This window comes from Centruroides vittatus, unplaced genomic scaffold (genome assembly GCF_030686945.1).
Source record: "Centruroides vittatus isolate TY-2023 unplaced genomic scaffold, ASM3068694v2 contig_941, whole genome shotgun sequence".
Lineage (NCBI taxonomy): Eukaryota > Metazoa > Arthropoda > Arachnida > Scorpiones > Buthidae > Centruroides > Centruroides vittatus.
Genome location: NW_027122625.1, coordinates 2651185 through 2666212, shown reverse-complemented (window position 1 = coordinate 2666212; position 15028 = coordinate 2651185). Strand labels below are relative to the sequence as shown.

The following is a 15028-nucleotide window of genomic DNA, read 5'->3' as shown; positions in this document are numbered from 1 at the left end:
AAACTTATATTTCATATTTGTTAAAATTTCCTTTTCAATAGAATTTCTTTCATCGAATTAAAATTTTTCAGTGTATCTTGAATTTAATGTATCTGAAAAATTAATGATTAAATGAACCGTATTTGCTCGATTCTAATCCATACCTTTATTTTCACTTTCGCAGTTTCAAACTTGAGGTCATCATTAGAACGTGAATTAAAATCAGGAAGAGTCTTCTTAACGTAAATCCATTCAGCATTTCATTTTCATTCTACTCGGCAATTCAGGAGTACTATGTCATAGATACATATATCCTTCTTCATGCTCGCACAGGGCGAAGAAAGAAGCCACCGACGGGAGAGAAGAGAGCCTCTGCCTCTCATTTTTAAAGCCCACTAGCGGCGAAGAAGGAAGCCACCGACGGGAAAAAGAGAACCCTCCGCCTCTCCTTTTTAAAGCCCACTAGCGGCGAAGAAGGAAGCCACCTACTGGAAGAAGAGAACCCTCCGCCTCTCATTTTTAAAGCCCACTAGCGGCGAAGAAGGAAGCCACCGACTGGAAGAAGAGAACCCTCCGCCTCTAATTTTTAAAGCCCACTAGCGGCGAAGAAGGAAGCCACCGACTGGAAAAAGAGAACCCTCCGCCTCTAATTTTTAAAGCCCACTAGCGGCGAAGAAGGAAGCCACCTACTGGAAGAAGAGAACCCTCCGCCTCTCATTTTTAAAGCCCACTAGCGGCGAAGAAGGAAGCCACGAATGGAAAAAGAGAACCCTCCGCCTCTCATTTTTAAAGCCCACTAGCGGCGAAGAAGGAAGCCACGAATGGAAAAAGAGAACCCTCCGCCTCTAATTTTTAAAGCCCACTAGCGGCGAAGAAGGAAGCCACCGACTGGAAGAAGAGAACCCTCCGCCTCTCATTTTTAAAGCCCACTAGCGGCGAAGAAGGAAGCCACCGACTGGAAGAAGAGAACCCTCCGCCTCTCATTTTTAAAGCCCACTAGCGGCGAAGAAGGAAGCCACCGAATGGAAAAAGAGAACCCTCCGCCTCTCATTTTTAAAGCCCACTAGCGGCGAAGAAGGAAGCCACCTACTGGAAGAAGAGAACCCTCCGCCTCTCATTTTTAAAGCCCACTAGCGGCGAAGAAGGAAGCCACCTACTGGAAGAAGAGAACCCTCCGCCTCTCATTTTTAAAGCCCACTAGCGGCGAAGAAGGAAGCCACGACTGGAAAAAGAGAACCCTCCGCCTCTCATTTTTAAAGCCCACTAGCGGCGAAAAAGGAAGCCACGAATGGAAAAAGAGAACCCTCCGCCTCTCATTTTTAAAGCCCACTAGCGGCGAAGAAGGAAGCCACGAATGGAAAAAGAGAACCCTCCGCCTCTCATTTTTAAAGCCCACTAGCGGCGAAGAAGGAAGCCACCTACTGGAAGAAGAGAACCCTCCGCCTCTCATTTTTAAAGCCCACTAGCGGCGAAGAAGGAAGCCACCTACTGGAAGAAGAGAACCCTCCGCCTCTCATTTTTAAAGCCCACTAGCGGCGAAGAAGGAAGCCACCGACTGGAAGAAGAGAACCCTCCGCCTCTCATTTTTAAAGCCCACTAGCGGCGAAGAAGGAAGCCACCTACTGGAAGAAGAGAATCCTCCGCCTCTCATTTTTAAAGCCTACTAGCGGCGAAGAAGGAAGCCACCGACGGGAAGAAGAGAGCCCTCCGCCTCTCGTTTTTTAAAACGCACTAGGGCGAAGAAGAAAGCCATCGACGGGAGACGGAGGGCTATATGCATCCCACTTTTTTTAAAGCCTACTAGGGGCGAAGAAAGGCGCAGCCATCGACGGTTAAGGCCCGCTTCGAGTGAGTGTTCTCTGGTGGTTTTTTTTTGTTTTTTTTTTGTTTAATGAGTTTGTTAGGAGTTCGAAGTAAATTAGTTTATTGACCCTAACGTGCATTTGTTTCATTTCGACCTCATATATTTATAGTTTTTTGTCTTTCATTATTACTAGTTGTTCTAATATTGCATCCATTAGTTTAGATAGTTAATAATACGGTGAGTTTAGAATAGTGCAATTTAAAGTAATCAGAGGTAGTTATAAATATTTTCATTGTGTGAGTTAGGAAGAGTGAAACTCGACACGTGATTCAAATCACTTGTGGAGTTTCATTCTTCCCAACTCTTGGTGGAACTCTGAAGCAGCCACCTCCACGTGGTGAGTTCTGGGTTGCCGTACGTCTGGAAATGACGAAGGCAAGCGAAGAGCTGCTTGTTCGTTTGAACTGAATAATAAGGAATGAAAACATGCCAATAAAAGCAAAAATTACGAAAGTAATTAATGTTAGGATAATTAAGCATCGAACTTTGGCATAAATCGCTTTATTAAAATCTAAGTGTTTATTCCAATCGTAATCGTGAATTTCAACTTACCCTATTTAGCTTTATGGCAACATATTTGTGTTATGGTGGCTACAAAATTATAAAATATTTTCGATAGAATAAGATGATCTTAATAGCAAAATTGGGTTAATGTTACCTATGGTTCCAAGATGGCGGCTCGTCTGATTCCAGCAAGGAAACAGTGGGGACGCACGTTCTAACCTAACCTAACCTATTCTAATAATTTTGTTGGTAATAATTATTGTAATTTATTAGAATATGTTAGGTTAGGTTAGAACGTGCGTCCCCACTGTTGCCCTTCTTCTATTTGCTGGAATCAGATACGAGCCGCCATCTTGGAACCATAGGTAACATTAACCCAAAATTGTTGACTTACTAATAAAACAATGATAAAAAAAATTAAAGTAAGTCGTTACCAACGTGGTGAAAACAGAAAACTTCACGTATCCGGCCCGTTGGCGGTGCTCGAACCCACGACCGCCTAACGTTGTTAGTGATTTTATCCATTGGGGTTCCCAACGGGGTCGTTATTAACCCCTTACGGATAATATAATATAATATAACATTTTATAATATATAGTATATAACACTAAAGAGGATTTTTTTTTTATAAAACTCAAATCTACTCTGAAAATTAAGCTTTTTGCCATTTTATAATAATTAATATTAAAATTTTTAATAATAGAAGCACATAATAAATGACGACACACGCAATTGTATTTATTAAGATTAATAATATAAAAAGGTTATTTTTTAAAATAAAATCTTATAACAGCTGAGAGAGTTGCGTAACTCGTTGCTGGATTTTTTAAAAACTTTTATATATATATATAAATGGAGTAATAGAGCGTTTCCTGGTAAAGCGGCTTTAACATAAACCAAATGTAAAATTTAATCAGTAATATTAATTGGGCATGGATAATTTTAGACATGTGTATGTAAATGCTTGGTAATGTTGTCTATGGCGAAGATGGCTCAACCTCCAACATTTCCCGTGTCCACCTGTAGCCTAGTAAATAAAACCATTGAAAACTGGTATTTGGTTAAGGGTTCGCGTCTAGTCAACCGGCTGGCCACGTGAAGTTTTCCGGGTTTTCTTCACGTGTATAACCAATTGTAGAAATCTGGCAACCCTAGGTAATGGAGGATCCAGAGGTCTTTATAGTTTTTATTACCTGAAGTACCCGGCTTTGATCGGGAAATGGGAATGCAGCTGCGCCTTGCGCATCCCGAAAATCTGCCCCTGACTCAAGGTATTAGTGACGTACAGATTTGTTCTTGCTACTTTAATATAAGATAGTCCTTGAACTACCGTACACGTAATTAAAGAGGATTGCCAAAGGTAACAACACTGTACACGACGAGAAGAGAGGGGATCAAAAGTGGTTCAAAAACTATACACGCAATTAACGGGCAGCCCGTTAACGAGTATAATAAACAAAAATTTTCTACCGCCTACCTACGGCATTTGTATAAATAACCTTCTATTATATAAACAATCTGTAACGGTATTGAAAGAATAAAAACAAAATGCCGATAGCATACCATTCGTTCAAGGAGACTTATACCAGATGCTGAAATTAATTAATCAATTTTGACATTATGATAATTAATTCAAGAATAGAAAAATACGGCGACTGAGAAAATTTGTACATGAAGAGGAAGAAAACATCTAGAGCGGAGATGACGAACGTTTTTAAGTCCGCGTGCCATGTTTATGTTTTGGCTCTTAGAATAACTATATTTAATGAAATGAAATGAGTATACTTCAATTAGAATAAATGTAAAAAAGCTGATTGAAAAAAGGATGATCGAGTGATAAACCGAAAAGATAATTGAAAAAACCAGATGCTAAATCGAAATCCTGTGATACGTAACGTGTCAGAGGATTTCTCCCGACGTGCCACAGGTTCGCCACTTCTGAATCTAGAAGAGTATCACGTGATAGACCTATTACACTACACATTTATTCTTTGCTGTATTCAATTTAGATGAAAGTACTTGAAAAGTGCAAACAGTAGCTATACACATACCATTCTGGAGCACGTCTGCGTAATTTATGCAATCCTTTGGACAAGAACATGTTAACTCATTTTTTCAGGTGTGAAAATCACCCTAAATATACCGAATTTGCCCTGTACTTTAGCGCAGATTGATAGTCTAGGAGAAGTTTCATCGTTTGTGGAAACTCAACAGTGTTCGACAAAGCGAATGAATTAACGTGTTCTTGCCCCAAGAACTTCACATATCAATGTGCTAGATCTCAATTAATTTATATCGAAGTTTGATAAACATTTTATTTTTTATTATTTTAAGTAGAAAGTGTTGATATCTTAATAAGATATTAAAGTCTAAATGGATCGGGCCCATCACGTGAGAGGGACCCCCTCACATTTAAAGAATCTCGTCCATCATTGCTTGTGTATTAAGCAAGAAAAACTATTTTTTTGCCAAATTTTGCAATATGAAATAAGTGTAATGTACTTTTTGAACGCTGTATTCTATTAATATACTGGGGGGCCTGAAAAAGGGAACTGGTACGGGCCTCTCCGACCTCTGAGAAGCATTTAGGTATGATTATTACATTTCTTACCCGATCAAATATTTATTTATAGAATAGAATTAAATACTAAGTTTCCAAATTCCGAAATTTCGACCATTTAAGTCCGCCATTTAAATCAGAATTTATGAATGACTGTACAGAAGTACAGTACATACTTATAATGAATTAATTTATTTAAAATAAAATTCTAATATCATACCACTAAATTTAATCATTGCATTAAAATTGAACTAAATATTAATTTTTTATATGTGTTTTTTCCTAACAAAATCCTATAAACCGTTTAAATAAATAAATAATCAAGTAGAACGAATCTGTGATAGTTATCGTAAGGGTGGGAATACAAACATTATGAGGTCACGACCAGATTTTTGGGCGTTGGCCTTTCCTTTTTGCTTTAACCTTTAGGTTATACAGATCATTTTTTCTATAATGAAACTTGTATATATGAAACTATATGGTTAAGATCTAATCACTGTCAAGTAGGTATTTTTTATTGGTGAATTAAAATCGAAAATGTCTTTAAATTATCGTAAACACCGTCTTATAAATATTCAAATTAAATTATAGACTCTGTGAATAATGAAAAATTAAATTTATATATATATATTTTGAATTATAATATGAAAAATTGATACTCATTATTACTTGCCTTCACATTGAATAACCATAAAATGCTCCATTTTTTTTTTGCATTTTTATAAATGAGTAAATTCTTGTTCAGTATCTTATTATTTATAAGTAAAATTTAAATGAATCACGCTGTGTGCATCATATGTTGATCTAACGATAGATATTGGCTCTTTGTTTCTTTAATTCGGTATGAACCTTACATTTAATCCACAAGCAGCATTGTATAAACAGCATGAAAACCTTCCTGCAAAAGGTTTTTCATGGTGTTTTTCTTATTCTAACCATAGACAAACTAGTGTTTCGGTTATTTTATTTAAGTGTCATCTTCCAAACCCGCTTCAAAATGGCAGAATGGAAATAATTAGAAAACATTTCGACCTTGACTTATGCAATTTAAAGAATACTTGACATTATTCATCTCGGCAATTAAAAAAACATTCATAATTCTATAATATAATTATATTATAAAACCTTTTGTCTACTTGTCTTAGTAGGCAGAATTGCAATTAAAAACGAAAGCTTCACATTAGAAAATGATGTAGGTCAGAGCTAATTGAATTTCTAGCTTATGGCAATCTGGTTTCGTACCTGACTAACATACAAATCGTCACTTTCCAGGTTATTTATCGCTTTATCGGTCCAATTTCTGACAAACTAACTGAATTTATTACGCACGCTACATAATTCGATCAGAAAGTAAAGTGAAATCTATGAATCGCCATCAATAAACGTTCGTCTGATCAAGATGATTACCAAGATTCTTTATTTCGTGTTAATGATAAGTAATTTGCAAGCTCAAGCCGTAAAATACCAAAGTAAATTAGTTTTTACATGTATAAAATTATAAATTTTCGCGAGAATTATCTTATTATTTTTTATATCTTACAGATAAAACTGAAGAAAGATGCCCTGGAGTTTACGACTGTTTTCCGTCTGATGGAGATTCTTTTGATCCCGAAAGATTGCTGGGAGAAATGGAATTTTTGTCTACTTCGACACGTTATACAACGTATTATCTTTATACTAGAAAAAACCCGGAACATTATCAAATTCTGATTGACGGAGACGGTGAAAATGTGAAGCAATCAACATTTGATCCTCAAATTCCAACAAAAATTATCGTTCATGGTTATAGAAGAGACGCTTTTGATGATTGGGCTCAGGTAACTTTCATAAATTAACAATACTCTGATCGTTCTTAAGATAATTAATCGTTAATTATCGTTAGAAACATTCAATTAACGATACTCTTTCCCCTGTAGATACCAAGCGGGTCCTTTTAGTCACACCCAACGTGGATTCGGCCATAATGGGGGCCTGGTCGAACCCACGCTGTGGTGAGGGACAAGCTTTAATCACATTTAAAAAATGTATATGGAGAGGGTCCAGGGGTCCCTCAGGAAAACAGACTGATTTAGTAACCACTCCGCCATTCAGTTGTCCAATAAATAACACTTACTTACTCTTATTATTATAATTTATAGATGTTGAAAGGCGCACTTTTAAAACACGGAGAATATAATGTGATTAGTGTTGATTGGAATAAAGCAGCAACGGCCTTCTATCCTTACGCTATCGTCAATACGTATAAAACTAGTAAAGAAATCGCTCGTATGATTTCTTTTCTGAAGGTAAGATTCATTTTTTTTTCCTAAAAATTTCCATATTCTTACTATAAATACGAATTTCTAGGACGTAACTGGGTCAGGTTTAAGCCAATTTCATGTAATCGGTACGACTTTAGGGGGTCAGTTAGTGAGTTACGTTGGTAAGCATTTGGACGGATTAGGAAGAGTAACAAGTAAGTATATCTTACAGGCTCATAAATTTGTCTTTCTATCGAATCAAAATCAAACAACGAATTTTGATTTAGGTTTGGATCCTGCTGCTCCCGGTTATCTGAAGAATCCTCCAGAACATAGAATCGATATTGGAGATGCGTTATTTGTAGACATTATCCATACAAACGCAGAAGAGAGATTTAAAGGTAGAGTCGAACCTCCATTTAAGGCCATTTTTTCAGAATCGTTTCTTTTCGAAACGCAAAATAACCTCCAAACAACGGCTACTTTTTAATGTTTCTATCGGTGATCGTTGTTCGGAGGTTCGGCTGTGTTAATTAAATTTACTAGTGGAATCAAATCGGTAAAAATAAACTGTTTTTAAGGTTATGGCTACCCTTATCCTGTGGCTCACGTAGATTTTTATCCAAATGGTGGAGTCAATCAACCCGGTTGTTTAGATGGGATCATCGCTACTCTAACTAAAAGGGATTACGATAATTGCAAGTTTATTTTTATTTTTCGAGTTTAAAATAAGTTTAAATTAATTATCTAATGATTATTTTTTTCTTTATAGTTGCCAATGCTGCATTTTGCAGCCATAGATGGGCCAATTTTCTTTTTATAGACAGCATACTTAATCCTCAATGCCCCTACGTGGCTTATGCCTGTTCCGATTGGGACACATTCTTAGAAGGACGATGCGCCGATTGCGGAGACGATGGCCAAAATTGTGCCGTTTTGGGACTCCAATCGGATACTTATGCTCCTAGTAGAGATGTCAAAAATCCCAGAAAATACTTCTTAAAAACGAATAGTCAATGGCCATATTGTTGTAAGTAAAAGCAATAATTACTTAATAAGTTCCGATATATGTTTTTTGCTCTAGTCAGCATTATGTATTATATATACATAATGCTGACTAGAGCAAAAAACAAACATTTTCCGGTTTAATATGAAAACATCTTTTTTACATTAATTTTACATGCAGTCATCATTAAAAACGTTATTTTAATTGATAGAAACGTAAGATTTTATTATAAATATAACATCAATCGGAATCTACAGTGTGGGTGGAAAGTAACTAGGCATTGATAAATCGCTATAATTTCTATATTTCTAGGCACAGACAATTAAAATTATTTGATATTCACTTTATTAAATAGAAATACGGAGGATTATCTTAAAATTTAACCACCATGCACTAACGACACGTTTTCTTTAGATTATGGCAGTGGTTTCCAACCTGTGGGGCGCGCCCCCTAGGGGGGGCGTGAGACTGTTGCAAGGGGGGCATGCAGCTGTTTCCAAAATATCATTTTCGAATACAAACCAAAAAAGTCGAATAGGTGTCAAAAAAATGAATCAGCAAAATAGGTATACGTAATCCACAATCCTCGCCGCGAATTTTTCGGGTACAAATGCTAAAACATCCATTCATACTCTTGCTGGAACGAAAACATCTCGCTTTCGCGTTTGGAGCCGAGCGCGCTTTGAGTATTTATGAAATTAGATTGTTAGAAAAATTAAGGGGGCGCAACAATTTTTTTTAAAGGGGGGCGCAGGTACAAAAAGGTTGGAAACCACTGGATTATGGTGTAGATGAGCGGGCATTTCTCTGTGTCCACAACCGAACCCATGGTCATTTTAGCTTCGATTGATAATTATCGATTGTTTTCGGACGAATTGTGGCTTGACGTCCCTTCACCTAAGTTACCATCTTTGCACAGCAACCACTAATTTCCACACCTCAGCATGCAGCAATCTGCGGTCATTCCTGAATAAGTTGTCGGCCATCTTTTTTTTTGGTCTGTCTCTGTCACTGCACTATCGAGGCGGATTATAAAATTATGCATACCAATTATTAACTGATGTATATGTTACAGTAAAAACCCGTTTTTAGTGAAAACGCGTTTTAACTAGTTTTTACTGGATGTCATTGTTAAAACTAGAATTTACTGCTAGTCAAAAATGAATTTGTGTTAAAACTAGTTTTAACTAGACAAAACGGGTTTTAACAAAATGGCTTAGTAAAAACTGTTTCGACCAAGGTCATTCAGCTAACACGTTCCTATAGTGTATGATGAATTTCGTATCGCTTTAACCTTTTTCCCCCGACATCTTGTTTACGTTTATTTTGCAATCCCTCCTAAGGCAATATAGGTCAGTCAGGCGATATTATTTTAAAAGTTCACCAAAAATCAAATTACCATTATATCTATATGGAAAAAATCACTTACATTTATTAATATCTTTAGTTTTAAATGCGATATTTTTCAATGCATTTTATTAGAAAAATTTATAAGAAAAAAATATATATATATCAGAACTGACACATAAACTTGATGATTTGTAACATTTTGTGAAAATTAACATTGTCTAGTTACATAGTTGTTTGCTGGCACAGAGCCAGAAAGACGTAGAATATTGTTTTGTACAATTCGATATAACACTTACGCATGTATGTTTATTCGTTGTGAAATTATCGCGCATTATATCAAACATTTGTTTGAAATCAAAATTTTATACTGCTATCAACTAATATAATGAATTATTATACTTTATTCACTTCATATTGAACGAGATTATATCTGTTGTTAATAAATTTTACAAAAATCGATATTTACCAAAGTAACGATGAATCGGTACCCTCGAAGTTTTGCTTAAAAAGCCAGGGTATTGATCGATCGGTGCCTTCGGGGACAAAGGGTTAATTAATGTTAATAACACAGATGTGTGACCAATATTTTCAATAAATATCGTATTAAATAATACAAATATTTTAATCCCAATCATCACTTTATTTATTTTCCCCAAACATATTTATGTAGCTAAAATTAGTTTTAACTAATGTTAAAAGTTGAAAAGTTAATTTTGATTTTAGTTTTATCTAAAATCAAAACATGTACAGCAGTAAATTCTAGTTTTAACTAGACAAAACGGGTTATAACAATGACATCCAGTAAAAACTAGTTTCAACTAGTTAAAACGCGTTTTCACTAAAACGGGTTTTTACTGTAACATATACACCAATAGAAATTTTATTATGATTGCATTATCATCAAAAAAAAAAAATATATATATATAGCGATTTCTCAATGTCTGGTTACTCCCCACCCAAGTTACCCTGTATATGTTTTTTTTAAATCATACTATGTGTGATTTTTCAATATATCTAAAATCAATGGAAATGTATTTTAAATTATTTAATAGATAAATTTATTTATTTAAGTAAATTGCTTATACTGAAATACTGGTCGCGGGTTCGTGCCTCATCAACAGGCTGGCAGCGTGGAGTTTTCCGGGTTTTATTCACGTGTCTGACACCTAATTAGGGGCCAGTTTCCCACAGAAAGTCCTCTTTCCAAAGAAATCTATTCCGATTAAATCGTGTTCTGTCGCTCCGTGTAGTGCTGTGTGATGGCTTCGTGCAATCAATGATGATGGCTCAATCAATGGTTACATCTAACCATAGTCTAATTGTTTTTTCCTTTGCTCTCTTTGCCTTGGAGAACCTTTATATTTAATTGCATCCATCGTGGATTTGGCCAGGCACAATGGGGCAACCGGGTTTTTCTAACAAAAACTTGGTTGAAATATGTAGCATAATTGTGGATAATTCTAATTTTCCAGTAGGGGAATCATCAATCTTTTTAGTGTATATTCTGTTGACGTCACCTATTAAAACGCAATTAAAAACGCAAAAAAAGCATGTAAAATAGTATAAATAGAAGCCGAGTTCTTCACGGTAAGCCTTAATTCTGTCCCTTTCCCCGCTGGGGAATATCGAAAAATCCCTTTTTAGTGTATATTCTGTTGACGTCACCTATTAAAACGCAATTAAAAACGCAAAAAACCGCATGTAAAATAGTATAAATAGAAGCCGAGTTCTTCACGGTAAGCCTTAATTCTGTCCCTTTCCCCGCTGGGGAATATCGAAAAATCCCTTTTTAGTGTATATTCTGTTGACGTCACCTATTAAAACGCAATTAAAAACGCAAAAAACCGCATGTAAAATAGTATAAATAGAAGCCGAGTTCTTCACGGTAAGCCTTAATCCCGTCCATCTCCCCCCGTAGGGGGAATTTCGACATGTATATTATATAAAAACACGTGCATATTCGAATGCAACGTTGTGTCAAAATTTCAAAGGAATCGGTAGGAACAAACAAACGTTGTATTTTATTTATATAGATAGGTAGAAAATGATCTGCTTAGGTCCATTCTTACAGAAAAGCATAATGCTTCACAGAAAAGCAAACTTAGGTCGTCGGAAGTTAGCGCCATCTGTTGGACATAAAAGCCTTAATCCATATATAAATATATTTTTGAAAGGGGGAAATGGTGATCTTCACATATGCCACAAACCTTCGCGGGAATGTATTAAACAACTTCCCAAAGTTTCATGGCAATCGGATAGTGCTGTGTGATGGCTTCGTGCAATCAATGATGATGGCTCAATCAATGGTTACATCTAACCATAGTCTAATTGTTTTTTCCTTTGCTCTCTTTGCCTTGGAGAACCTTTATATTTAATTGCATCCATCGTGGATTTGGCCAGGCACAATGGGGCAACCGGGTTTTTCTAACAAAAACTTGGTTGAAATATGTAGCATAATTGTGGATAATTCTAATTTTCTAGCTAGCTAATGCTGGGTATCGATCAATTTTTATTACAATGTCCCGATTTCTGGTTTTAAACTCATGGCAACCAAAAAAATATATGTAAAAAAATTAGTAAATAAAAAATACAGATAACCTGTAAATGCCACTTAACTAGACTATATAATTGCACTGAATTTTTAAAATAAAATACACACTTTTTTCTCATACGGTACATATACATTTTTCCTACACATTTCAATTTTACGTTAATTGTTAATATTAATTCATCTGAATAAACCGATAAATTGTTGTCAGTGATACTTTCGATTATCTGTTTGTTTTATTTATATACGGTAATGCAACACGTGAACGATCTGTCTAGTTCTCATGAGGTCTTTTTACGGGAAACTGGCTCCTACTTAGGTATTACTAACATGAAAAAAAAATTACCAGTGTTCAATGGTTTTATCCACTCGGATACTGGTGGGCTTTCGATTTTGTAGAACGCATCCCTTCGAATTTTAATCCGCTCCTGCGAGATGATTTTATATCGACACATTTCACAAATGCAAACGACCACTGCCCTGCACTTACATGTTATTTACTGTATTTAACAATTATTGGTAGTAGCGATAAGTGCTTTAGCGTGTAATTCATGGACCGTCAGTCCCTGTTATGTCGGGCCTCGTCTCTCACCACCGGGCTCCACTTGTGGGTTTGGTCGAACCTATAATGAAATCGCTATAAAAGGCGCTTTTAGTGACCGCAGGGCGGAGAGAATTAGAAAGATTTCAGATGATTTCAGTCATCCAGCCGACAGATTTCTTCTGAAATCGCCTTCAAGCAGACAAATTAGTTTGATATTATCTAATTTTGCAATGTCGTGATTTAATGGGAAACAGTACAACATTACAAACGGGAATAAGGAAATTTGGAAATCATATTTTAGAGATCGTGTCAAATTGAATTTCGAAGAACACCCTAAGGAAAAGTGATGCTCCAAATAGCTATATGTATATATAGGTCAGGTATTCGAATATATCGAACAGTTCTGTCAAGGTATCGACTTTCCGACTGATGCAATTTTAATTCTATTGGTACTTTTCTAAATTTCTGAATGAATGATTGTGTTCAGTATATCTGTCGGCGTGGAAATTATATTGTAAAACAACTTGCTGAACGAAAAACTCCCGATCTAAAATGGTATTTTGTCTAATTGATATTGCATTTTAATGATGTTTTAGGGGTGGCCCACCCCACATCTTTTCCAGTCAGTCCCGTAACTAGGAATAAATCATTGGGAGTTACGGGAACAAACTATTTTTCAATCTTTTTCTGATAGTGGCACCCATAACCTGATATTATTTTCTTGCAGCACCCCTTCTTCATCAATGTACTGTACCTATTGTATTTTTGTACTTTTAGTATTGCACGTAAAAGATGTTATGATGCTGATCAGCACTATATTTCACAGTACCTCTGAAGTGTTGTGGCACCCATATTGAAAACCACCCTATTAACTTCCAACAAACTCATCATCCACGATTGTGAATATGGACATGGATTAAGATTCAAATTATATTAACATACCTTAATGACAAACATTAATGTTTTTGGTCAAGTTAAACGATCTTCAGGGAGCATTTGTATTATATTTTATACATTCTAAATGTAATGTTCTGTTTACATTTGTTTCTTTTGAATGTAATCTTACATGAAGGTCATTTTGCTGCAAAATCAACAAATGATAGTGTAATCTATGAAATATATAGGGGGTTGATGTGGGTGTTGGATCTCTAGAGGCTTTAGGAATAAAATTTAAACTAAAAAATTTGTCTTAAACACCTAGAAAACTTGAATTCCTACTAAAAGTTGTATTAGAATTGTAATGACTTAAATTTTCGATTGTACTGTTTAAATCATCCTCCCCTAATTACACTAATTACAATCATTGGTCTAAGTGCAAAGTCTTCGACCAATAATTGTAATTAGCATAAAGATTAAAATGCAACATTTATTTTACTTTTAATTTACTTTAATGCATCAAATCGGTTTATTTTAATATCTGATACAAACCCTTGTGAATTTCTAGTGTATCACTATCAAATTATTGTAAAATTAAGTAGAGAAGGTGAAACTCAGTACGGTTCCTTATATCTAACATTAGAAGGCCAATTTGATAAAGTTTCCTCCCAGTTAAGTAAGAAGTAAGTATGAAGTTCTCTACTAAAATTATACCATTTTCTACAATTTAATTTATTGTAGCTTATTTTTATTTGTAGTATTGAAACATTTGTACCTGGTGAAACTTATGTCTACTTAGTTACAAGCCCCAGAGATATTGGCCTGGTCGAAACTGCTAAAATATTTTGGCTCCGTTCTTTATACAAAGTACCTGATACAAAGGATCCAATGTTGTTTGTGGAAGCTATTCAAGTTAAAGCCATGTCGACATTTGAAAGGTAAATTTCTACACCAAAACTAATATCAAAACTTAAATAATTTATTAAATATATATTATTTTATTTGTGTAGAAGAAATCAAATATCTTCTCTGTGTGGAAACGGAGGAGTGATACCCAATTTAGATCAAGTTCTGACAAAATGCTCAGAAAGGTTAGATTTACGTCAGAGTGATCCCGTTCCTAGAAGAGTGAAATTTTTTGGAGAGAGAATTGGAAAACAGTATGAAAGAATTAAAAAACCAAACGGAAATCCATACGACTACAGATATTTTATTCAACACTCCATAAAACAACAATGATTTACATCACGCTCAATACATTAACCCAACATTTCTCAAACTTTTTAAGCTGAAGGACCAGTGACACGTCTGAAAAAATCCTACACACTACTAAGTTACTTAGGACCAAATTTTTTATTTAAACATACATGGGTGTTACCAACATTTGGGCTTACTGTGCCATTTATAAATGGCACAGTAAGCCCAAAATGCTGGTAATAAATCTAAAAGCATGTATGGAAACATAATTAATTAAATTGGAAGTGTTAAATTATTATTGAACAAGGTTTGAATCTTTATTAAGTCTGTCTGCAAACCACTTGTCCATCATCACAGACC

The 15028-nt window shown here is 35.4% G+C and overlaps 1 protein-coding gene and 1 long non-coding RNA gene across 2 annotated transcripts in view; one reads left to right on the top strand and one right to left on the bottom strand.

Moving 5' to 3' along the window:
• LOC136984992 (uncharacterized) overlaps window positions 1-15028 on the bottom strand; it is a 278551-nt gene that overhangs the window by 76065 nt on the left and 187458 nt on the right. The gene's annotated exons all lie outside the window — the stretch shown is intronic.
• Window positions 6478-14828, top strand: LOC136984925 (pancreatic triacylglycerol lipase-like). Its single transcript, XM_067282066.1, has 9 exons — window positions 6478-6724; window positions 7046-7192; window positions 7254-7362; window positions 7435-7548; window positions 7729-7849; window positions 7942-8177; window positions 14040-14154; window positions 14230-14409; window positions 14482-14828. The coding sequence occupies exons 1-9, from the start codon at window positions 6536-6538 to the stop codon at window positions 14708-14710; spliced, it is 1440 nt and encodes a 479-aa protein (XP_067138167.1). The 5' UTR covers window positions 6478-6535; the 3' UTR covers window positions 14711-14828.